General features: G+C 49.3%; 1 protein-coding gene across 1 annotated transcript in view; it reads right to left on the bottom strand.

Annotated features, from left to right (window-relative positions):
• Positions 1–11,744: 11,744 nt before the first annotated feature.
• LOC120843917 (brain-specific serine protease 4-like) overlaps positions 11,745–24,921 on the bottom strand; it is a 74,277-nt gene continuing 61,100 nt past the window's right edge. Inside the window, exons 6-7 of the mRNA XM_042288017.1 lie at positions 13,395–13,594; positions 11,745–11,966 (exon numbers count right to left, since the gene is read on the bottom strand). Coding sequence (XP_042143951.1) covers positions 11,745–11,966; positions 13,395–13,594 — 422 coding nt within the window. The remainder of the gene's footprint in view (positions 11,967–13,394; positions 13,595–24,921) is intronic.

Genomic DNA, 24,921 nt, shown 5'->3' with positions numbered 1-24,921 from the left:
CGTTCACTGCCGTAATCTTGTCTTCCATGATGAACTGGTGGATCGTGAGTCGCCGAGCAGATTACTTGCTCGAATCTTTGAACGCGCGTTGAGCCGGCCAAGTCATAATGCTTTTCTCCAAGTGGTGTTGCGAGGGTTGGCAGCCACAGCAGAATCTGCATATACAGCAAGAAAGGATTAGCCATCCTGCTTGACGCGGTGCCACCGAGCCCACTGAAGTAGGTGTCGTGAAGCTGCCGGTATTTGTAGGCAGCCGACGGTGTTGCTCTCGTCACCAGCGGTCCGGAAGGAAACTTGGACGCCAGATGTCGCGCTGTCGGGGTGCGTTCACTGCCGTAATCTTGTCTTCCATGATGAACTGGTGGATCGTGAGTCGCCGAGCAGATTACTTGCTCGAATCTTTGAACGCGCGTTGAGCCGGCCAAGTCATAATGCTTTTCTCCAAGTGGTGTTGCGAGGGTTGGCAGCCACAGCAGAATCTGCATATACAGCAAGAAAGGATTAGCCATCCTGCTTGACGCGGTGCCACCGAGCCCACTGAAGTAGGTGTCGTGAAGCTGCCGGTATTTGTAGGCAGCCGACGGTGTTGCTCTCGTCACCAGCGGTCCGGAAGGAAACTTGGACGCCAGATGTCGCGCTGTCGGGGTGCGTTCACTGCCGTAATCTTGTCTTCCATGATGAACTGGTGGATCGTGAGTCGCCGAGCAGATTACTTGCTCGAATCTTTGAACGCGCGTTGAGCCGGCCAAGTCATAATGCTTTTCTCCAAGTGGTGTTGCGAGGGTTGGCAGCCACAGCAGAATCTGCATATACAGCAAGAAAGGATTAGCCATCCTGCTTGACGCGGTGCCACCGAGCCCACTGAAGTAGGTGTCGTGAAGCTGCCGGTATTTGTAGGCAGCCGACGGTGTTGCTCTCGTCACCAGCGGTCCGGAAGGAAACTTGGACGCCAGATGTCGCGCTGTCGGGGTGCGTTCACTGCCGTAATCTTGTCTTCCATGATGAACTGGTGGATCGTGAGTCGCCGAGCAGATTACTTGCTCGAATCTTTGAACGCGCGTTGAGCCGGCCAAGTCATAATGCTTTTCTCCAAGTGGTGTTGCGAGGGTTGGCAGCCACAGCAGAATCTGCATATACAGCAAGAAAGGATTAGCCATCCTGCTTGACGCGGTGCCACCGAGCCCACTGAAGTAGGTGTCGTGAAGCTGCCGGTATTTGTAGGCAGCCGACGGTGTTGCTCTCGTCACCAGCGGTCCGGAAGGAAACTTGGACGCCAGATGTCGCGCTGTCGGGGTGCGTTCACTGCCGTAATCTTGTCTTCCATGATGAACTGGTGGATCGTGAGTCGCCGAGCAGATTACTTGCTCGAATCTTTGAACGCGTGTTGAGCCGGCCAAGTCATAATGCTTTTCTCCAAGTGGTGTTGCGAGGGTTGGCAGCCACAGCAGAATCTGCATATACAGCAAGAAAGGATTAGCCATCCTGCTTGACGCGGTGCCACCGAGCCCACTGAAGTAGGTGTCGTGAAGCTGCCGGTATTTGTAGGCAGCCGACGGTATTGCTCTCGTCACCAGCGGTCCGGAAGGAAACTTGGACGCCAGATGTCGCGCTGTCGGGGTGCGTTCACTGCCGTAATCTTGTCTTCCATGATGAACTGGTGGATCGTGAGTCGCCGAGCAGATTACTTGCTCGAATCTTTGAACGCGCGTTGAGCCGGCCAAGTCATAATGCTTTTCTCCAAGTGGTGTTGCGAGGGTTGGCAGCCACAGCAGAATCTGCATATACAGCAAGAAAGGATTAGCCATCCTGCTTGACGCGGTGCCACCGAGCCCACTGAAGTAGGTGTCGTGAAGCTGCCGGTATTTGTAGGCAGCCGACGGTGTTGCTCTCGTCACCAGCGGTCCGGAAGGAAACTTGGACGCCAGATGTCGCGCTGTCGGGGTGCGTTCACTGCCGTAATCTTGTCTTCCATGATGAACTGGTGGATCGTGAGTCGCCGAGCAGATTACTTGCTCGAATCTTTGAACGCGTGTTGAGCCGGCCAAGTCATAATGCTTTTCTCCAAGTGGTGTTGCGAGGGTTGGCAGCCACAGCAGAATCTGCATATACAGCAAGAAAGGATTAGCCATCCTGCTTGACGCGGTGCCACCGAGCCCACTGAAGTAGGTGTCGTGAAGCTGCCGGTATTTGTAGGCAGCCGACGGTGTTGCTCTCGTCACCAGCGGTCCGGAAGGAAACTTGGACGCCAGATGTCGCGCTGTCGGGGTGCGTTCACTGCCGTAATCTTGTCTTCCATGATGAACTGGTGGATCGTGAGTCGCCGAGCAGATTACTTGCTCGAATCTTTGAACGCGCGTTGAGCCGGCCAAGTCATAATGCTTTTCTCCAAGTGGTGTTGCGAGGGTTGGCAGCCACAGCAGAATCTGCATATACAGCAAGAAAGGATTAGCCATCCTGCTTGACGCGGTGCCACCGAGCCCACTGAAGTAGGTGTCGTGAAGCTGCCGGTATTTGTAGGCAGCCGACGGTATTGCTCTCGTCACCAGCGGTCCGGAAGGAAACTTGGACGCCAGATGTCGCGCTGTCGGGGTGCGTTCACTGCCGTAATCTTGTCTTCCATGATGAACTGGTGGATCGTGAGTCGCCGAGCAGATTACTTGCTCGAATCTTTGAACGCGTGTTGAGCCGGCCAAGTCATAATGCTTTTCTCCAAGTGGTGTTGCGAGGGTTGGCAGCCACAGCAGAATCTGCATATACAGCAAGAAAGGATTAGCCATCCTGCTTGACGCGGTGCCACCGAGCCCACTGAAGTAGGTGTCGTGAAGCTGCCGGTATTTGTAGGCAGCCGACGGTGTTGCTCTCGTCACCAGCGGTCCGGAAGGAAACTTGGACGCCAGATGTCGCGCTGTCGGGGTGCGTTCACTGCCGTAATCTTGTCTTCCATGATGAACTGGTGGATCGTGAGTCGCCGAGCAGATTACTTGCTCGAATCTTTGAACGCGCGTTGAGCCGGCCAAGTCATAATGCTTTTCTCCAAGTGGTGTTGCGAGGGTTGGCAGCCACAGCAGAATCTGCATATACAGCAAGAAAGGATTAGCCATCCTGCTTGACGCGGTGCCACCGAGCCCACTGAAGTAGGTGTCGTGAAGCTGCCGGTATTTGTAGGCAGCCGACGGTGTTGCTCTCGTCACCAGCGGTCCGGAAGGAAACTTGGACGCCAGATGTCGCGCTGTCGGGGTGCGTTCACTGCCGTAATCTTGTCTTCCATGATGAACTGGTGGATCGTGAGTCGCCGAGCAGATTACTTGCTCGAATCTTTGAACGCGTGTTGAGCCGGCCAAGTCATAATGCTTTTCTCCAAGTGGTGTTGCGAGGGTTGGCAGCCACAGCAGAATCTGCATATACAGCAAGAAAGGATTAGCCATCCTGCTTGACGCGGTGCCACCGAGCCCACTGAAGTAGGTGTCGTGAAGCTGCCGGTATTTGTAGGCAGCCGACGGTGTTGCTCTCGTCACCAGCGGTCCGGAAGGAAACTTGGACGCCAGATGTCGCGCTGTCGGGGTGCGTTCACTGCCGTAATCTTGTCTTCCATGATGAACTGGTGGATCGTGAGTCGCCGAGCAGATTACTTGCTCGAATCTTTGAACGCGCGTTGAGCCGGCCAAGTCATAATGCTTTTCTCCAAGTGGTGTTGCGAGGGTTGGCAGCCACAGCAGAATCTGCATATACAGCAAGAAAGGATTAGCCATCCTGCTTGACGCGGTGCCACCGAGCCCACTGAAGTAGGTGTCGTGAAGCTGCCGGTATTTGTAGGCAGCCGACGGTGTTGCTCTCGTCACCAGCGGTCCGGAAGGAAACTTGGACGCCAGATGTCGCGCTGTCGGGGTGCGTTCACTGCCGTAATCTTGTCTTCCATGATGAACTGGTGGATCGTGAGTCGCCGAGCAGATTACTTGCTCGAATCTTTGAACGCGTGTTGAGCCGGCCAAGTCATAATGCTTTTCTCCAAGTGGTGTTGCGAGGGTTGGCAGCCACAGCAGAATCTGCATATACAGCAAGAAAGGATTAGCCATCCTGCTTGACGCGGTGCCACCGAGCCCACTGAAGTAGGTGTCGTGAAGCTGCCGGTATTTGTAGGCAGCCGACGGTGTTGCTCTCGTCACCAGCGGTCCGGAAGGAAACTTGGACGCCAGATGTCGCGCTGTTGGCGTGCGTTCACTGCCGTAATCTTGTCGTCCATGATGAACTGGTGGATCGTGAGTCGCCGAGCAGATTACTTGCTCGAATCTTTGAACGCGTGTTGAGCCGGCCAAGTCATAATGCTTTTCTCCAAGTGGTGTTGCGAGGGTTGGCAGCCACAGCAGAATCTGCATATACAGCAAGAAAGGATTAGCCATCCTGCTTGACGCGGTGCCACCGAGCCCACTGAAGTAGGTGTCGTGAAGCTGCCGGTATTTGTAGGCAGCCGACGGTGTTGCTCTCGTCACCAGCGGTCCGGAAGGAAACTTGGACGCCAGATGTCGCGCTGTTGGCGTGCGTTCACTGCCGTAATCTTGTCGTCCATGATGAACTGGTGGATCGTGAGTCGCCGAGCAGATTACTTGCTCGAATCTTTGAACGCGTGTTGAGCCGGCCAAGTCATAATGCTTTTCTCCAAGTGGTGTTGCGAGGGTTGGCAGCCACAGCAGAATCTGCATATACAGCAAGAAAGGATTAGCCATCCTGCTTGACGCGGTGCCACCGAGCCCACTGAAGTAGGTGTCGTGAAGCTGCCGGTATTTGTAGGCAGCCGACGGTGTTGCTCTCGTCACCAGCGGTCCGGAAGGAAACTTGGACGCCAGATGTCGCGCTGTTGGCGTGCGTTCACTGCCATAATCTTGTCGTCCATGATGAACTGGTGGATCGTGAGTCGCCGAGCAGATTACTTGCTCGAATCTTTGAACGCGTGTTGAGCCGGCCAAGTCATAATGCTTTTCTCCAAGTGGTGTTGCGAGGGTTGGCAGCCACAGCAGAATCTGCATATACAGCAAGAAAGGATTAGCCATCCTGCTTGACGCGGTGCCACCGAGCCCACTGAAGTAGGTGTCGTGAAGCTGCCGGTATTTGTAGGCAGCCGACGGTGTTGCTCTCGTCACCAGCGGTCCGGAAGGAAACTTGGACGCCAGATGTCGCGCTGTTGGCGTGCGTTCACTGCCGTAATCTTGTCGTCCATGATGAACTGGTGGATCGTGAGTCGCCGAGCAGATTACTTGCTCGAATCTTTGAACGCGTGTTGAGCCGGCCAAGTCATAATGCTTTTCTCCAAGTGGTGTTGCGAGGGTTGGCAGCCACAGCAGAATCTGCATATACAGCAAGAAAGGATTAGCCATCCTGCTTGACGCGGTGCCACCGAGCCCACTGAAGTAGGTGTCGTGAAGCTGCCGGTATTTGTAGGCAGCCGACGGTGTTGCTCTCGTCACCAGCGGTCCGGAAGGAAACTTGGACGCCAGATGTCGCGCTGTTGGCGTGCGTTCACTGCCGTAATCTTGTCGTCCATGATGAACTGGTGGATCGTGAGTCGCCGAGCAGATTACTTGCTCGAATCTTTGAACGCGTGTTGAGCCGGCCAAGTCATAATGCTTTTCTCCAAGTGGTGTTGCGAGGGTTGGCAGCCACAGCAGAATCTGCATATACAGCAAGAAAGGATTAGCCATCCTGCTTGACGCGGTGCCACCGAGCCCTCTTCCATTAAGGAGAACCACATAATTATTACCTGATTGATCCTGGCAGTAGTCATACGCTTGTCTGAAAGATTAAGCCATGCATGTCTAAGTACATGCCGAAACAAGGCGCAACCGCAAACTTTGGTGGTCGTTTCGACAGGAAGCTTCACACTGCGGAAGCATTGTTTTTGCCATCGATGAAGTGCTATTATTCAAGGAATGTGACACGAATGTCGGACATCGGACAAGAGAGAGAATGTCGAACAAGTGACTGTCTGTTGATATCGCTACCGTGTTTTCTCCGCACAGACGACGAAGAAAACGATATCGTGACTCTTTTTGACTTCTCTAGTTTATCTACGACGCGGTGCGCTTTTCGTAGTTGGCGTACAACGAAATAGTAGCTACGGTGTGAAATTTACCTTATCGAGAGGCTCCCCGTGCTGTTTGATATTTTCATGCACAAGGAGGAGAAGCCGAAAGATCAGCGGTGCGGCCGAAGCTACTGCGGGACGTCGCCACGTTTCCTATCGTCAAGATTTCTACGCGGCGCCTTGCGCTCAGCTTAAAACACTGTGGGCTCGGTGAAGGCTTCGTTGCACTAAGCCGCGTGTTTCGTTTTATATTTAAGTGTGATGTCCGGGACAATGCGTAAAGGCGAAAATTCTCGGTGTTGTGTCACTTGCTGCTCAATATACCAGTTTGCAGCGTACTTACATACACTTTACCACACTTGACCTTGTATGAATTCCTACAAAATAGGCTTTGGGAAAACACGTATTTGTGTGCTTTCGTTTCTCACGAAAGCCGTCGGATACAGCAATGACGCGTGTTGTGCAGACGGCGTGACAATGTTTGTGCAGCCCGTATTCGGTGTGGCAGATCCTGTGGACCCTTGTATATCACGTGGGTGCACGAGTGTGGGATGCCGAATGTACGACGTTGTCGGTCTTTGTCAAAGTTTCGGTTTGCGATAACGGTAAAAGCAAAATTGTACGAAAATATTTTATTTTCGATGAAACATACCATTTAAGCATGAATTGGCACTGAGTTCTTTAAGTACTTTTCACCCTGAACATACACTGCAGCAAAGAATTAGAGGCATCCTGACCAATATAGAGCGACCTCAACATTTGCAGCATTCCGAACAGCTCACATAACTCCTGAGGCCCTTGCTTCAGATGTCCCTCAGGACGGTTAGACATCTAGGGCGTTGACAGTCCACCTTACCCTTTGGAAGGATGTACTAAAGCATGAATCTGTCGACTGTAGCTTGTGCCATGTAGGGCTCCTTGCCTGCTGCCCCGTGTTCCTCTCAACGTCCCTTGCTTGCTCTCGTGTGAGGCATAGGTTCTGGAACATGCATAAAGCAAACAGTGATGGAATAGTGGAAAGCAGAGCAGTTTCTGATATTAAACTATTCACTATCTACAACCAGACGAATTTAAGCAACTTCGGCAGCACTTTTCATTCATGTGGTCTCCTCAACTCAGAACTAAAATACTTCCGTGTAAGATAACACTTAGTTTTGGTCCCAGTCTGCTCATTTCCAGACTTGCCGATAACTGAACAGTCGTCATGGTTACACCAAGCCTGAATGCGGATGGATTGGCACCCGAGTCAGTTTGTGCACAGCGGCTAAATATCAGAAAGTCAAAACCTGCTGCAAGGGCATTGAGACGCCAACACCGTCCACTGCCAAGTTGTGGTGCAGTAGGTTACATAGACCAAAATTCTAATTCTACCCGTGCCGATTGTTGAGATATTTTAACAGCTGCATTTCCTTTAGTAGACGACACCCTTTATAATAAAGCTATATGATCTGAATGTGCTAAAATACAATCAAAGGATTTGCATATTGCTCAGACAGGCCCACGTCAAAGCTACAGCAGACGTGCAGTGGAAATGGGTGTTTTCTGTGCAAATGAAATTGCAAATACCCCGTTGCAATGCAGCCTCCGGGAGAGTCCCGAGAGGTGAAAACGCTTTTTTTGCATCTACAATGACAAGCAGTGATCCCAGTGCGACGGCGGTTTTATTAAGTTTAAGGCGTATATTTGTGAGGAATATGACAAACCGCTATCGCATAATGAATTTAAAGCGCGTCACACATGAACAAAACATTATATTTTTTCTCGTGCAGAAGACAAGCAGCCGTCGGCACAGGCTCGAAAACTCTCTTCTAATTTCAGGCGATTTCCTGGACATTCAAGATGTCGTGGCACTCTTCAGCGCCCCGGGAACAGGCTCGTAGCGTCCATGGCAGGGTACAAGCAAAAAGCAAGAGTTACCCGGCCGTAATTATCGACGTTGTCTAACATAGCTACGGCTGGCGTAAGCTTCGCCCAACGCAAAACTTACGCTGGGGGATGTCCCGATCGGCTGATGAATCCACACCACAGGCAATCAAACTAAACGACTGCTGTTATAAGATTGTTGCACAGTGATATAAAAAGAGCTGGCCGAGGCAATGACATAATGCCGCGCATAAAAAAGAAAGCACTTGCCTTTTTTGTGAGTAGTGTTCCCTCAGCGACGGGGGTACCACCAACATATGCGTCGACGAAAAGCTCATGCAACCTCGTTTCACGCGGCGATCCGTGCCTGACCGCCTTATAGGGAAGGCCTACGCACTTCCGTCACTTATCTGCTAGAGCTAGATATTCTTTTCCAGTCCGCGGTGACAGGAAGAACGCCGGACAAGCAAAGCAATGCAGCTAAGCGACACGACGCAACACCGTAAACACTCCGAACTGCGGTCCGCTCCTGTCCACTGGATTTCGATTCGGCGACCGGCCAGGGGTTGATTGTTTATTATTGCTGCTAAGTAAGTTTTGCAGGTTAGCTCGAAACCGGGTTCGAAATGCATCTATTGTTTGGCGAAAGTAAAACAGCTGAGCAGTTATCTTGGCCGTCCCGTTATGGCCGCCCGTCCATGAGCGGATGCCGAACGCGATGGAGAGAACTTCCTCCCACTCCATTGACCGATAGAGGGCGCACCACATAAAATCGATAAAAAGGAGAAACTAGCTGGTCAAAAGGAGGAACTCGAAAATTTCCTCCCCTTTCGCCACCTTTTTTCTTAGAGTGCACCTGCAACAGACGTTCTTAGATTAGTCTTGCATCAATATGGCACACTTCATGTAGAGGAAGTTTTGGAGGCTATCCGTGAGGAAGTTAACTGTAAATGCAGCCCTCATTAGCTTCTTGTCGCACTCGGCGTTAGTGGCCTCACAAAGTCTCCTTGGAACAGCTACTAACGGTCCGTTGCTGTGTTCGCAAGTGGGTTGTTTGCGGAACGGTAGGCTACAGAATAAAGAAGTTTCACTCCATGTAGGGCCTACAAACGACGGAAGTCCCGCGACTCTATTTGCCGTGATCTGTCGGGCAGTAGTCGGGTGTTCCGTATCGATGGAACACTTTGTACAAGTGCGCGACCACTTTTTATGCCGACATTGACAATACCGCTTGCGGCGTGATGAACCGAGTTGCAAAATTGATGACATTCAAAATGTACCGAGCACTGCGGACCTCTGACATCATGGTGTGGTCCAGGGCAATGACACTGAACGGTGTATCCGTTGTTGATACCAGGCCCATTTTTCCAACTGATTTTGATGTGGTTCTACCGTTTTTTTTTATTTACCGAACATGTTTTGACGTATCTATACTCGTTTTCACATCAAGAACAGTAGTAAAACAAGTCCGTCTCCTCGCGGAGCCTTACTAATTTCCCCCTTCACGCGCATAATTAGGATGTATATATGTGAATTTTAGAATAGATGTATGCTATCTTATCGAAACGTACACGTTCCTAACGCCAAGAGCATCGCTTTTTGCTCCAACAACCAAATCTCCCAAGAACTACTTCGCGCCGCGTATGAACAGTGCGCAAAACTTGATTTTTCCTTCAGGTGAAAACGGGTATAGATACCGCGGTACTCATTCCAGGCCACCATAGCAATCTTGTTACTTTCTGAGCATTTGGGTGAAGTCCATGTGACTATTATTATTGCGAGTCAGTTCGAGCACTCCTTGGCGCAAGAGAGCCGGAACAACTATGGCATGGCAGGTAGACGAAACTTGCTTGCAGTTCGCATCTTTGACTATCACAAAGTCTTACGAAGGGCGGCTTCGGACTGTAAGTGCAGGACTAGGAGAAAGCAAGCAAGAAGGCAAGCGAAGTAGAAAGGATCCAAAATCGCCGCTTGGTTTCTCGTGTTACAATGACCACAGGAAGTCCCCAAGGGCCAGAAGGAGGGACAATTGCCTTTTTCTTTAGTCCTTCAGCTGTCTCTTGTTCGAGAAATCGGCAGACCTGGGTACTGTAGCGATATGGCTGCCAGCCATCAGGCTGAGCATCCGGAATGAGGGAAGTGTTGTGTTTCGCACAACACTGAACTCAGGTGCAGTTCTCGCCAACCGGCTGGGAGACATAAATATTATCATGAAAGTTTTTAAAATTTTTTTTATTGTAACAAGGTCTGAAATATGTGTATTTTTTTGCGGCTGTAAAGTAAATTTTACCTGCTTACGACCTTTGTTGTCAACATGGCCAGTTAACCTAGTTGACTGCATGGATTGGACCAGTATACACAGTTGTACAGTATTACCAGTATACATATTTTCACAGTAAGATTGGCCTGCACAGTTTCAGTTTGTCCAGTTCAACCAGGATAACCAGTGGCAATAATCCTGTTTCAACTGGCCCAGTTTGCAAAATTTTTCAAAGGGTAAGATATAGTTTTTGTTAGTGATACAAACACTAAGAACCCTAAATAGTTTCGTTTCAAGACCAATTGCTTGTATTCGACTTCGAATTTGGCATTATATCATGTAAATTAAAATCAGCAAAACAAATGCCCAAAGGAAAACATTGGACAAAATTGAATTTCAGAGCAATAAATGGTATGCTGTTATATAAAAAAAATATTGATGTCGGGTAGCTCAAAGGAAACTAATTGTGAAATAATTGCATTACTTTCTAAAAGGAACCTAAAATGCAATGAATTACTTTTTTCCAGCAGTAGTTATAATTGTAAATACCTTATTCCGGGCTAAGGTAGTTTGTTCGTTCTTTATTTAGAAAACATGTCTGGGATGCTAGAGCACAAGGCGACAAACGTTGTTACTATGATTAAATTACATTTACAAAGTAATTGACTAAACTATGCTGCTAAGAAGATTATATAATTCCTAAGCATTTTTTGGTATTATTCATCATTTTGAACAGCTGAACTGCCTGTTACAGTTGTTCAATTATCAATTTGAACAGTTCGGTGACTAGTTTGAGCAGTTAGCTACCAGTTTGAACAATTCCACCACAATTTGAAGCTATGCTACAAGTATGAAGAACAGTTTATTATCAGTGTACCCAGTTCAGTCACGATTTTAAACAGCTCGAACACCAGGACCAGTTTTGCTACCACGTTTACCTGCCTAGCACTCAGTTCAGCCTGTTTCGCAAGTTCAGCTGTCTGTTCGGAATGTTAAGGTGCCAGTTTTGGCATGTTAATGTTTACATTCGGCCAGCTTGTTTTCCTCTATCACCAGTTTAGCCAGTTCGATTTCCATTTTGCCCAGTTCGAATTTTTGTATGCCGGGTTCAAAATCACACTGTTTTTCTCACCATGCCGTGGGAAGTCAAGATGAACATGAAAGCAGCACGCTTTATTACATGCCTGCGACATCAGCACTCAACACAATCCCGTCATCGTCGTGGTCGACCGTGATCACGGTTAGCTTTGTGGCATGTCCGGCATTGGCTAGCTTTGCGGCTTTAAGCCTCATGCAGAAGAAGCATATTTCTGCTGTTGCTATTTTAATTAATATGGTAATTGAGTCTGTGCTTAAAATAGAATTTTAGCGCGGACATACTGGGTAAGCAGATGTAAATAAGCAGATTCGTTTTTTTTGCTGCAGACCTTTAAACATCAATGCGACACAAGTGATTTGGTTTGAAGTTACACGGATGATAGCAGTATTTTTTTTATTTTTAATGATATACAGATCTGAACGGCCTTTAGATTTTTCTAAATGATACTAGTTATAAATGCCGGATTCCGTATTGTTTGCTGCCTTGCATGTACAATTACTATAATTTTGAACACACGGAAGAATAAACTCGTCCATGAAGGGCTTAATTCTAACGAAGTACATCGGGAGTTCGGTGACGTTGCATGGCATCGCGGTAGCAGTTATTAGTCCCATCAAGGTCCAGCGGCCATCATTTCTCTTGTACACCAACGGGCCTCCACTGTCGCCCTGTTTAAGAAATAGAAGGCGAGTCAGATGAAATTAAGCGGGTTAAATAGAGGGAACCCACGAGAAAGCTAATTTACATTCGTTCACGCTTAAGAGATAACGCAGTGTGGGTCAGTCATCGTTTTTAGCTTGACGCCTTCCATTTTTGTGTCATAGAAACCTGTGGCTTGTATTTACTAATGCATGTATTCTCATTGAAAAGTACTTGAAATTCACCGTGTCTGCGCGGCGACGCACGTTTAATTCGTGTTGTAATTCAAAACAGGATCAGTTTGACATTAACGAATATTTGAGGAGTGGCATTGGTTTAGTTACTATTCTCAATAATACTAAAAACAGTATAGGCGAACGAATATAAACACCAAAAGGCCGACGTAAATGCTTATTGCTGTCTGTCTCGTTTGACTAAAACGTTCCTGTCAGATACTCTGAATCTCTAGCAGTTGTAACAATCAGTTCTAAAATTATCTATCAAACTTCCGAGCTCACCACAGAAAACACTGCATCGAAGTGCTACTGTTGGGGGTCATAAAGGAAGTTTGAGTACACCTTGGCTCCTATTTGTTGGGGCTTGTTCTACACCGACTTCATTCTTAAACAAACATTGCGGTGGAATCAACGTGCTTTTTGGACCAGTTATGCGTCTATCTTTCTCCACACGATCGCTCTCTCGCCCATACTAGCACGCAGAGAGTGGAGTCAGTTGACAAAGGAAGGCGGTTGATTGACCCGGTGAGCACGAAGCTCCCATCGCACTGTCAGCTTGAGTGAACGAAGTATGGACAAAATGCTGAAGATAACATTTGGAGTTTGTTGGTATGCCTAGATAATAGCGTTGGAGAAGGACTATTATTACGGACAAAATAATAACTAGAAAACAGACAAGTCACGTGATTTCCGATTCAAAAATAAATATATCGAGGAAAGTAGTGGTTGTAGGGATGAAGCTACAGAATGACGGCGGGAAGAGCTTCAGTTGTCCCGCCTCCAGAGTGAGCTTCCGACATTTGACGACGCTTTGACGTTTCGTGCACCTCAAGGGCGCGTGCGCTACCAAAGCACGGTGGAAGGCATTGGGAGTTTTCTAGCAGATGGGCGTTCTGAAGAATCGCCCTGTCATTCTCATTCTCTCATTGAGCACAATTGAGAGCGTTCTTGATTGCTGCCGATAGAAAATGTTGGATTCTGCGTTTATCCAGTAGTAATATTACTGGGACTGGCTGCACTCCGTCTTCCTTGGGCTGCCAGCTGTTTTGAGGGCCGTTGAGCGCATGCGAAAACCTACGTAAGATATTGAGATTGGCTGCAGAGTTTTTGAATCAGAATGTTTTCAAATGCCTTTGGAATGAAAATCGGTATTTTTAGTTTTTTCAGACTGCCTTATTAGAATATAATGGTGAAGATGTTACTAAAAATGTTTGTCCTCACCGTGCATATAGATGATCCAAAGTCGTGCATAGCGCAAACGAGGTTTTCATGAACTGACCGTCGGGAATACAGCTCTGCGCATTTCTCATTTGGGATTAACTGAACTCGGGCTTGTTGGAGCATATCAGGATTTGTATTTTTTACCGCGGACCCTGGTGCCACTGCAGGATCATAGTAGTCGTCAGGATACTCGCTTGTGTCTGTAATAAGAAACCAGATGAAGGCCGAACGACGTAAGCTGCCCATGAAACATTTTTGTCATTTGAACTGAGTTTGGAAACCGTCAAACCTGTTCTAAATAAGCTCGATCTTGCTGGATTGATCTTTATTATTTGAGTAGGATTTCGAGAAAAATTAGAGAGTCCAAGAACGTTTTTAATGCGAAATTCAATTTAGTATATCTGTACTTTCTCGCCAGCTAAAAGTATTTAATGTTTGTGGTATGAAGGAATCTTAACGATATTAAATCCCTAGAGAAGGGACGCAAGTGAGACAAACGACGAAGGCAAATGTCCAAACACAGCTCAGTTATTTGTACGCGACTGAAAAATTCGCCCGGTACGGGTGGTAGACCGCTCCACTGGAAATTGAGACGTCCCAGGTTCGATACTAGTACCAGGAGGATTTTTGCAGTAGCGCACTAGTCACCTAGCTGTGTTTGGAGATTTGTGTTTTTCCTTTGTTCCCCTTCCCAGGAAATATTATCAATATTCTTGTCCAGCTCGCTTGAATTTTTTTATTAATTACATTATCATCAAAAAGAATCTTGTTAGTTATGGTTAAGAATATACGTTTTGGACGGCGTTGAAGATTGGGGGCCTGGATTTTAACCCCTGGAAATTAAATGAATAGATTACGAGAGTTGCAGTGCTGGAACACCATTCTCAACGCGTTCAAGGCAAGAGCTTAAAACCGTGATTTGGAAGTTTGAAATTAAGTTTGTATTAGTGGGGCTTTATTTTAAGTATTGTATCACTACAGGTAGTGTATCCTTATATCAAGAGTTATTTTTCAACAATGGTACTAAAATGTTAGTATAGGGTGAGAGGAGTTGCTAGTGAAGGTAAAATTATTTTTGTTTTATACATTGAAAACGTTTATGCCCCAGATGCATTGGACCAAATGGATACTAGAACCAAACCTGTTAGGCGCTTTTACAGCAAGACAGCACCGCAATAGCATTTTTAAAAGAAAGTAAGTGCAAAGAAAAATAAAAGTTTTTTTTTTTAAACAGCCGAATTGGGACAAGCATGTCACAAAACAATTTTCCCGCGCAAGGAAAAAAAATACAGCAATATTTTTTTGCGCGAGACAGATTTTAGTTTGCGGATATTTCGTCCGTTTTAAATCGCGCGCCACAAAGTTGGCATTATACGTCACGGAGTGGGTGCTATACGTCAAAGAGGGACGTGGGATAGCAACTCTTCTCATTGGCTAAAGATTGATTGAGAGAAGATTGATTGACATCTTAGATCTTGGTTGTTAAACCTTAGTGACATGTTGTAATTTTGTTTTCATCTGCATATTCTTACGTTTAGAAATAACCCATCTAATGAGAGTTATTATTCTTTAGAATTAGACGGGCACTTGCATTTGGATTTCATTTGGATTCATTTGGATAGAGTTATTAGACAGGCACTTCCATTTGGATTCATACCATACAAACCAAATGCTTCGCCATTCTTTTCATGGTCGCCGAAGTCTCTGCGCCCGCCTGTCTCGCGGGGTTTCGCCTACCTCAACTAGTCGTTGCACCTAAGTGATCACTCTTTCGTGTTGACCCAGGTGCTTGAGTGAGACTTGCTTAAATGAAGTAGTGTGTGTTTAGCAGCTAAGTGACAGGAAGCGACGCGGAATTTTGGCTTTCATTGCGCGGTTTGTTACTTTTGTTTTGCTCTTTGCTTTCATAGCGTGCTTTTTTTTTTTGTTTTTGCTTGCGCGCGAAATTGTCAATTTCTTGGCGCTGTGAAATTCTGTGAAGCGGCGCCATCTTTGGAAAGTGCTGCCAGATGAGTGATCGCGATAGCGAGTCTTCCAGCAGCCATGTCGCCCCGAAGGATCACAAGCTGAATGCAATTTGCTGGAGGCAATCGAACATTCGCGTTGCGACAAACGTGTCCAGGTACGTTCGCGTCATTTCGCTCCGGAGGCCTTCGAGATTCGCAGCGGGTGCACCGAACGTCTGCGACTTAGACATAGCTGTTACGTAAAAAACCCTGGCACAGCCAGGTTATTACGTAACAGCTGTCCGCAGAAGCGTTCAGACGTCCAATTTCTGCGTTACTGGACACTTTTTTTTGTCGGCTTCCGAACCATCTTACGTAAGGTCTTTTGAATTGAATATGTAACGTAATGGTCCCTTCTTACCTGTAAAGTGCCAACCTCCCAAGACGAGTGCTATTCTCTCTAGAGCCTGCGACGTCCAAAATTTTCTCCTTTGATTTACGGTGCCAAAAGAAATTTCCGCCTTTTATACCTATGCCACCTTTGTTTGGTATAACAAGTTTCCTGTCAAGTTACGGTGGCGGCCAAAATGTGCGAGGTGCCCAAAATGAGCACATTGCACAATCAGAGTATCACAAAACAGCTGACCCCCAAGAGAGAGCGAAATTCCTTGAGAGAAGCATGCTATTCTATTTTAGTTGATAACTAAATATTTAAACCACTTGTCTGAATTAAACTTGCCACACTTTTTCATCGAGCAAAGTTCCCACTGGCCTAATCAATATAATCGTCCAAGAAGTCCGAGTTTCCAAAGGATAAGCAAGAAACAAGAATCAGCTGATTGCTCTCATTAAATGAAGCCGCCGATTTTTTTCTTTTTTGTCAATAAAACAAGTTTTACACCAGCTCCATGTCGTTTAGCTCCATCGCCCTCATCCGGTAGGCGATCTGGAGCACGACTGGGCTTTGGACGCCACCGAAAAAGTCGGCGTGATTCGTGATGCAGCAGCTACAGCCTTGGAAGCAACCTCCGGAACCTCCAGGCAGCAGACGCACTTGCGGGCCGTCGACATTACATGACAGCGGCCGCAGCGGCACCTGGTTGCGTAATATCGCAAGAGCCAAGAGCAACAGTACGCTGACTTCTTTATTTAAGTCTTGGCAAATCGAGGCAGTTCGGTAACACCCGACCCATTAAGTGGCCAATTCGTCGAAGCATGCGGCGTCTCGCGCGAGAAGGTAGAAGTGACGCAGTCCTTTGTCCCGCCTAACAAAGAACAGCTGAAGTTCAATTACCAGCGGGTGTCGTCCAACCGCTCCGAAGGCTCTGGATGGTCAGGTGGCGCGCCGTCTTCGTTTAGTCTTCATTGCTGGCAGCCGTCCTCCGCGGCCACGGTGGAAGAAATGCATTTAGGTGGTGACTCTGGCCGCTCATCCCGCGTGGAGCGAGCGACCAGATCGCGTTCGGAGCTAGCCTTGAAAAAAATTGGGTTGTGAGTGTGTTTATACAGCCTAGAACTTGGTCTGCCTCACAGGGGCGACGAGTCTCCCAGCTGTAGATGAGAAATTTAGCCAGTGCGGTACAGCCGCTAGCCTGGGGTCTTTAACGTGCATCACGCAGTAGGGATACACGACCGCACGCCGGTACGATGCTCATGCAGATCGAAACGGGCAGGGGTGGGGCTCTAACCAATACCACCTAGAAGACAAGGCCTGCGCATGACGTTTCGTTAGTAGATCCCCGACCCGCCCCAAGCGGCAAACACCCCGAAGCTTGACGAGAGTAGGGGCAGCGTCGCAACTACGTCGCATTCACTTGCGGCCGCAGCTGTGTGCGTGACTGCTGAGCGGGAGCTGATAGTGAGCTTCCAGTGCATTTGCGACGTGCACGCGAACGCTCCCTCGGCCAGGAGCGCGAGCTAGCACGCGCTCCTGGCTTTGAGACGCGCATTTCTAGCGCGCGCGCTCGTTCTGCGGTAGAACGCTTCGAAGCAGCTACCCGAGGTATAAACTGCGCCCTCGAAAATGGCGTCCAGTGTCAGCGTCCAGCGTCCAACGAAGGGCTTTTCAGCACTTCGCGCAGCAGTAAGGCAATTTCGCTCATGCATTTGACGCTCCACGTCAACGTCTAACTTCATCGTATGCTATTTGCAAGAGACACTCGGCGTGAGCATCTGTTTCATTATCTGTTACACAAACCACTGAAGCAGGCGATGGAGCAGACGATGTAGCAGACGATGTTACTCATCCGGGCTAGCTAGGGGGCGCTGAGGGGATCTACTAGTGATGACGTTTAGAGGAGGAAACGCGCAGGCCTTGTGTTCTAGGTGGTATTGCTCTAACCCAGGATCCCTGGGTTCTGCAGCGCGAGCTTTCGCTCCACGTGCTCCGAGCTGGTGTGCGCTAGACCACTCGGCCACCGGTCCCCCTAGCTAGCCTTGAACAAAAAGTATACTCTGTTTCACCTTATGATGTACCGCAGGAAAGGCTACAAGCGCGAGCTCCTTGCTTTGGGGCACATCCCGGCGGCACAAGCTCTCGTGACTTAAGAGCAGCTGCCAACGCTATGAGCTCGCGCTTCTAGCCTTCGCTGCGGTACAGCATAGGGTGAAACGAAGTGCAGCCGTTCCGTGCCGCCGGTGAGGGCGCTGAGGTGTGAGCACCGTGGGTATGAGGTCTGTCCTCGGCGGCCACAGAGTCAGGGGCGTAGCTTGGTCGCCTTTTTCGCGGTGTGGTGGTGGTGTGCGGTCAGTGGCTGGCCTCATGTTTTGCTTTGGTGTTGTGTCAATCACCGGTGCCACCATCGTGCACGAAGATGAGCATTAACCCGAAGAAGAGGTTATGCTATAAGGATGGGAAAGACGTGCTTCGTTCCCAACTGCAATTCGGGGTACCGGAACTGCGCAGAGCGAGCGTCCTTGTTTAAAGCTCCGTCGAATGACGCTCGCCTGGAGCAGTGGCGTCGTGCAACCCCGAGGGCCGATCGCAAGTTACTACTGTGAGGGGTGCGGGCTATGTGTGTGACGGCTATGCACAGAACATAGGCGCTCGCGCGCCACACACCGTGCTGGGCACGGAGTTCATGCCCTGCCCAACGGGTGGCACATCAAGGCATTGTTGCTCACGGGGGACAATACGGGCTATGTTCCAAATCTTACCCGAGTAACCTGCCTCCTACGTCAGCGGGTAATACCACGTGACATCGCGAGTAAAGGATCCGCGACTCGATTTTGGAATGGCCAGGATAATCACCTGGATACTACGCGGATTGGCTTCGTCTTGGGCGACGGCAAAAAGAAAACACAGCAGCGATGGCAGAAAATAGCAGACGATCTTTTTGATCATGGAGAAAGCACCCGAAGAACGGTAATATTAATGACGACGCGGTGTTTTTTGAGGTGGATCCACCAGCTCCTTTTATTCACCTTCGTTTTGAGCTGTATATTGAGATCAAAATTACTTACTGCTTACAGCTAGACATAAAAAAAAGTGTTTTTATTAATCAGCGCGATCGCTGCAATTCTAATCACGGTGCCCTAAGCGCATATATTCCACGCATTGTAATTTTCACCGATTATGTTTTGTAGAAATATATTCCACACGGTGTAGCGGTACAGCGCGAGGGTGCTTTCTGCAGAATGATATGAAACTGACGTTCGCTTTGACGCGAATGTGATTAGAGTGAAATTTTCGAAGCCTTTACTGCTTTACAAACGTTATCCTCTCATTACACACACTCTGGAGAAAACAAAAAATACTACATTATCATATACTGAGTTCAAGCATTTTCGGCCTTGAACGTGAGAATACGGCATTCCCCCAACGCCGAGGACGAGGATGCGGAGAAGCTCCTGTTTACGCTCGCACTCGGACAATAACAATTATACTTTCCCGGGGAAGGTGGACGGTCTGGATGTAATGGAGTCAATTCCTGCGTTGAAAACTGCAAATCGCAATAACCACACATGCTGCAGCTAATTCTTTGTCATTCCGAACGTCCGCCACCAAAACCAACGGAACAAGCGAGCTTTGACGGCTGTCGGCGCAGAAAGCAGACGACGAACAGATCACGTGACGTATTTACTCGATTTGATCCGACTTTACCCCCGGATCGAGGAGGGTAGCGCGAGTAATTACTCCGGAGTAAACAACCCGCTTCTGGAACGCGAGTTCTGACGTCATCGAGTAAGCTCGAGTAAGTTTTGGAACGCCACGGTACGAAACTTTTACTCCGGCGTCGGATCCAGTAAATTTTGGAACACAGCCACGATGGGACAGCAGAGCGTGCGCCAGGCCGGACACGAGCGAGAAGAAGGAAGTTAGGACTAAAACGGTTGGAAAATAGCTCGGTGCAGTGAATTTGTGTAAAATAAACCCCTAGACCCTAACAAGTGGGGGCCCGTCCTAAGGAATTACGAGTCGACATGGAAGCCAACGGAAATGCAAGCGCGCCTTCCGGACAAACGACGCCAGGCAATGTTGTTCAGGAACTCCTAGCCCTGACAAGCGGGTCCACAATGGACCGCGAAGGGATGGCTGTACAAGTACGGGACTTGCTCATGAACACGCCGGTAGCATCTCTAGAAGATCGTGCTTCCCAGCAAGGATCCATGCCGTGGAAGTGCCTAAATTTATCACTCCCGAAATTCATCGGCTACGAAGATCCGCAAACGCCTAAAGAATTCCTGGAGAAGCTGGAGATGTTTTGTTCGTTAACTGGGGTACCTCAGGACATGCGCTTGCGCCAAGTGCTGCCCGCTGCACTCGAAGGAACTGCCAAGTTATGGTGGAAATTCACGGGGGGATTCGACGACTGGGAGTCTTTTGTTCAAGAGTTCCAGTCGGAGTTCGCTTCAGTGGACTACAAACACAGACTGAAAGAAGAGCTTGAGAGGCGAACCCAACACCTGCAAGAAAATCTGAAGCACTTCAATCACGTGATTGCAGTATTTTATGACCGCACTGGAGAGCCAGTGCCCGATTATGAAAAGGTGCAAAGAGTACGCAGACAAATGCATCCGAAGTTTCAAGATCTCTCGGAACACATGGTCTTCGCAAATCTCCAAGAAATGGCAAAAGCGGCAGGATCTATCATGGAGCGCGCTTGGCATCGCCTCCGGTACGCTCCGCCACCAACCAATGGAGATCAGGCTGCCAAGGACCTGGCTTTCGTAGAACACCATGACCCTTCCACCAAAGTTTCAGCAGTACACTGTACACAGACTGCTGTAACCGCAACACCGGGTGCCCAACAAGAATGGCCCCTCCACCCCACAGTAGTACCCGGATCATACCGAGATCAGGCAGTACTGACAGCCCCGACATTAAGCCCGTGGTCAACTCCGTGGTCCCCGCCGGTGGAGCCAGTACCCACGTGGCCACATTCCGCCGGGCAAGGATGCCAGCGCTGCGGCGGTGTCGGGCATGCCGCACGTCACTGCGCCACAGAAAGACCTCGTAACCAGCGCCGGTGCTACAGATGTAACCAGATGGGCCACATACAAGCCAACTATCCGGGAAACGGACAATCGTAGAGGTTGCCCCGGCCAATCTCTACCAAACCACGCTGCAAGTGGCAGCAACCGCCGGAGGGAAGGAGCCACTGCTCGAAGTCACCATCGGTGACAAGGTGTTTTACGCCCTCCTGGATACTCGGTCTAGAATTAGTCTGCTGGGAGATACAGCAATGGAAGCTGCCAAATCAAAAGGGGTTTCAACACGTGAAGCGACGCATTCCCTTCGGCTGGCCACAGGATGGTCACAAACAACCGCGTCTGTGAGATGCAGAGTACGCTGGTCTGGTGGGTCGCGCAAACAGCGCTTCCTGCACATGTCGGGTTTGTGCCGAGACGTTGTACTGGGCCGGGACTTTCTGACGGCTACGGGCATCTCTGTTCATGTGGGCTTGGGTGGCTGGACAGTAGGAGTGGAACGACAAGAGGTTGTTCGATTCGACAGGGTGCACGAAAGAACCTATTGAACAAGACAAACGACGGACCCGTCTATTCGTCGGAGGCCCTGTTTGCCGAACCACCTGACAGCAACACTTTAGACATGACTACAGTCTCCGTCATAGACACACCTGGGAATATGTCTGAAAGTGACCCACGCATAGCAAGCTTGCTCTATAGTTATAAGCACATTTTTTGTGCAGAGCCTGGTTGCACTTCCTTGACGGAGCACAAAATAATCACTGGCATTAACTTTCCAGTTCGCTGTAAACTGAGGCCGACGAATGCTCAGAAGAGAGCGATAATCGATCAATGTGTAGACGATCTTCTAAGCCAAGGCCTGTTAGAACCATGTCAAAGCTCGTGGGCCGGTGCACCTGTACTGGTGGCCAAAAAAACCGGAGGGTATCGCTTAGCCATTGATTATCGACCTTTGAACTCTCGGACAGACATCCCAGTATATCCCATGCCTCAGACGGACTGGGTACTGGCTCAGCTGGGCAAGGCTAGGTGGTTCACTAGCTTGGATTTATCGCAAGGGTTCTTTCAAATCCCAGTGGCAAAAGAAGACATCCACAAAACGGCATTTATTTGCCATAAAGGTATGTTCCAGTTCAAGCGTATGCCCTTTGGCGTGGCAGGAGGTCCGGCCACATTCGAGGCCTTAATGGACAAGGTGCTGGAAGGGATAAAGCACACATACTGCATGGCCTTTCTAGACGACGTCCTCATCTGCTCCGAGTCCTTTGATGAACATATCGAGCACATGAGAGAGGTTCTGAACCGAATCTCTAATGCAGGCCTCACAATCAACCCCACCAAAGTACAGCTGTGTAAGCGTTCCCTGAAGTTTCTAGGCCACATCATTGCTCCCGGGGAGTGTCGCCCAGATCCCGAAAAGGTAAAAGCTGTGACAGCATTCCCAGAACCAACTTCAGTGAAGCAGCTTCAGGCCTTTCTCGGACTGGTGGGATGTTACCGGACATTTATTCCTCGATTCTCGGATGCGGCCAAGCCCCTTACGATGCTGCTGAGAGAGGATGTCCGGTGGAGTTGAAAACTCCCTCAACAGGCCGCCTTTGACTGCCTAAGAGCCCAGCTGACAGCCAATGCAGTGGTTGCCCTTCCAGACCTGAACAAGCCTTTTGTGATTGAGACAGATGCCAGTAGTGTGGAAATTGGCGCTGTGTTACTTCAAGAAACCGAAGGACAGCTCAGACCCGTCTCATTCATTAGCCGGACTTTGACCCCTGCAGAGCAAAACTACACAGTCCAAGAGTGGGAGTGCTTAGCAGTCGTCTGGGCACTCGATATGCTTCGTCAATATATAGAGTTCACCCACTTCGAGATTTACTGCGATCACGCATCACTTTCATGGATGTTCAGCACTGAGCAGACATCTAGTCGGGTGAGAAGATGGGTTCTTCGGCTCCAGGGTTTTAACTGCAGCATCAAGCACCGTCGAGGAAAGGCCAATATTCCTGCCGATGCACTGAGCCGATTCCCAGTGGTGACCGCCAGTTCGTCCTCCCAGTGTGTCGCCAAAGACTGCTTTCCTATCGACGCAGAAGAACCGGAGCATTCGATCCATTTCGAAGAGACTGCAGTGACACAGGTGGATGACATCTCCCAACTAAGTGACGGCACCAGATTGGTTGCAGAGCAAATGCAAGACCCGTTATTGAGTAACATACTCTTGTACCTGAAAAACAAGTGTTTACCGGCTGATGCATTTGAAGCACGTCAGGTGCAAGACCTTGCTGGTGACAGTGAGATCGACAACACCGGGGTACTCATGTACATCAAAGGAGAAAAGAGAGTTCTATGGCTTCCTACGCATTTGCGTAATCTGGTTTTAACGTTATCTCATGACCATCCTCTAAGCGCCCACGCCGGCTTCTTTAAAACAATGCGACGTGCCAGAGACCAATTTTTCTGGTTGGGTATGAGAGCAGATATCTCTCGGTACGTTCGCTCCTGCCGCCAATGCCAAACTCTGAAGCCACGGCGACAAAAACCGAAAGTACTAATGGACAGTACTTGGGCTACAGAGCGCATGCAGCAACTCAGTGTTGACCTGATCGGACCCCTACCAACAACTGCGAAGCAAATCAGGCATATTCTAGTTGTGATCGACAAATTTACGAAGTACATAGAGTTATTCCCCATCCGTGCCCCAACGTCGAGCACTATAGTAGACAAAATGGTGGAAGTTTTTTGTCGGCACGGAGTTCTACAGAGCATCTCGAGTGACAACGGCAAACTTCGTGAGCACCCCGTGGAAAGGTGTTTTACGTCACTGGGGTATCGTTGACCGGCACACAACGCCATACCGACCATCTGGACAATTGGTAGAACGCCACAATGCCACCGTCAAGCAAGCCATAATGGCATACTGTGCGGCACATCGTGACTGGGATAAACGACTTCCCGAAATAGCTTTTGCCATGAGAACCAGCGAAAGTGTAGTGACAGGTTACACGCCAGCCTTCTTATGCAATGGTCGAGAGCTCCGCACTCCGTGGGACTCAACATCTGCCCAGAACACAGAGGCCTCGTCCTCTGCACCCCACGCCTTTGCAGCGGAGCTGGACCAGCGCCTACAGGATGCCCTGGCCTTTGCGAGAGCGCACCAAAACAAAGCCCAGGAAGTTCAGCGACGACAATACAACTCGACCCGACAACCAGGCCCCTTTGATGTGGGTGATTTGGTCCTAAAAGACTTGCATACTCTGAGCAATGCTAGCAAGGGAATTGCCGCAAAGCTTGCTCCTAAGCGATCTAGACCCTTCACTCTTACAGCTCGAGTCGGCCAGAATGTCTATAAGCTGAAGAACACATCCACAGGAAGAGCATGCGGTTTGGCTAATGCAGACCAACTTGCCCTCTTCCACAAGCCTTGGGTCCCGTTCACAGAATAAGGAGGGGGGTGTTGTGAGGGGTGCGGGCTATGCGTGCGACGGCTATGCACAGAACATAGGCGCTCGCGCGCCACTTACCGTGCTGGGCACGGAGTTCATGCCCTGCCCAACGGGTGGCACATCAAGGCATTGTTGCTCACGGGGGACAATGCGATGGGACAGCAGAGCGTGCGCCAGGCCGGACACGAGCGAGAAGAAGGAAGTTAGGACTAAAACGGTTGGAAAATAGCTCGGTGCAGTGAATTTGTGTAGAATAAACTTCTAGACCCTAACACTACCTAGTTTCCTAATCTCGATGACCAAGGGAAGACCGAGCTTGACAGTCTAATTTCTGTCGAAGACTGGGAATGCGAAGTTGTCTGGACAGAAAGGCTGATGAAACCAAGGCTGTGTACTGCATGCTATATTATGTAACTGGGTTTTTGAGCGTGAAAAAAAAAAGTGAAAGCCGTTTACCACTCCCTGTAACGCCGAATTGGAGCGCAGCTCTTGAGGAGTAGGAGGGAAGTGTACTGAGGGCCACGGTTTCTCGGGGGTCACGTGACATAGGGGAAAGGGTCACACATGACCCCCCGAGAGCACGTGACCTTGTTGGGGTCACGTGACCTCAGGGGAGGGGGTCCACGTGGAGGGGGAGTCAGTGCCCCGCCAAGGTCACGTGACCTCGGATGGGGGTCACGTGACCTAGGGGAGGGGTCACGTGACCCCCCA

The sequence above is a fragment of the Ixodes scapularis genome, unplaced genomic scaffold, assembly GCF_016920785.2.
Source record: "Ixodes scapularis isolate PalLabHiFi unplaced genomic scaffold, ASM1692078v2 ptg000890l_1___fragment_3__unscaffolded, whole genome shotgun sequence".
Classification (NCBI taxonomy): Eukaryota; Metazoa; Arthropoda; class Arachnida; order Ixodida; family Ixodidae; genus Ixodes; species Ixodes scapularis.
The sequence above is the reverse complement of the archived record's forward strand: the minus strand, read 5'-3'. Positions and strand labels throughout refer to the sequence as shown.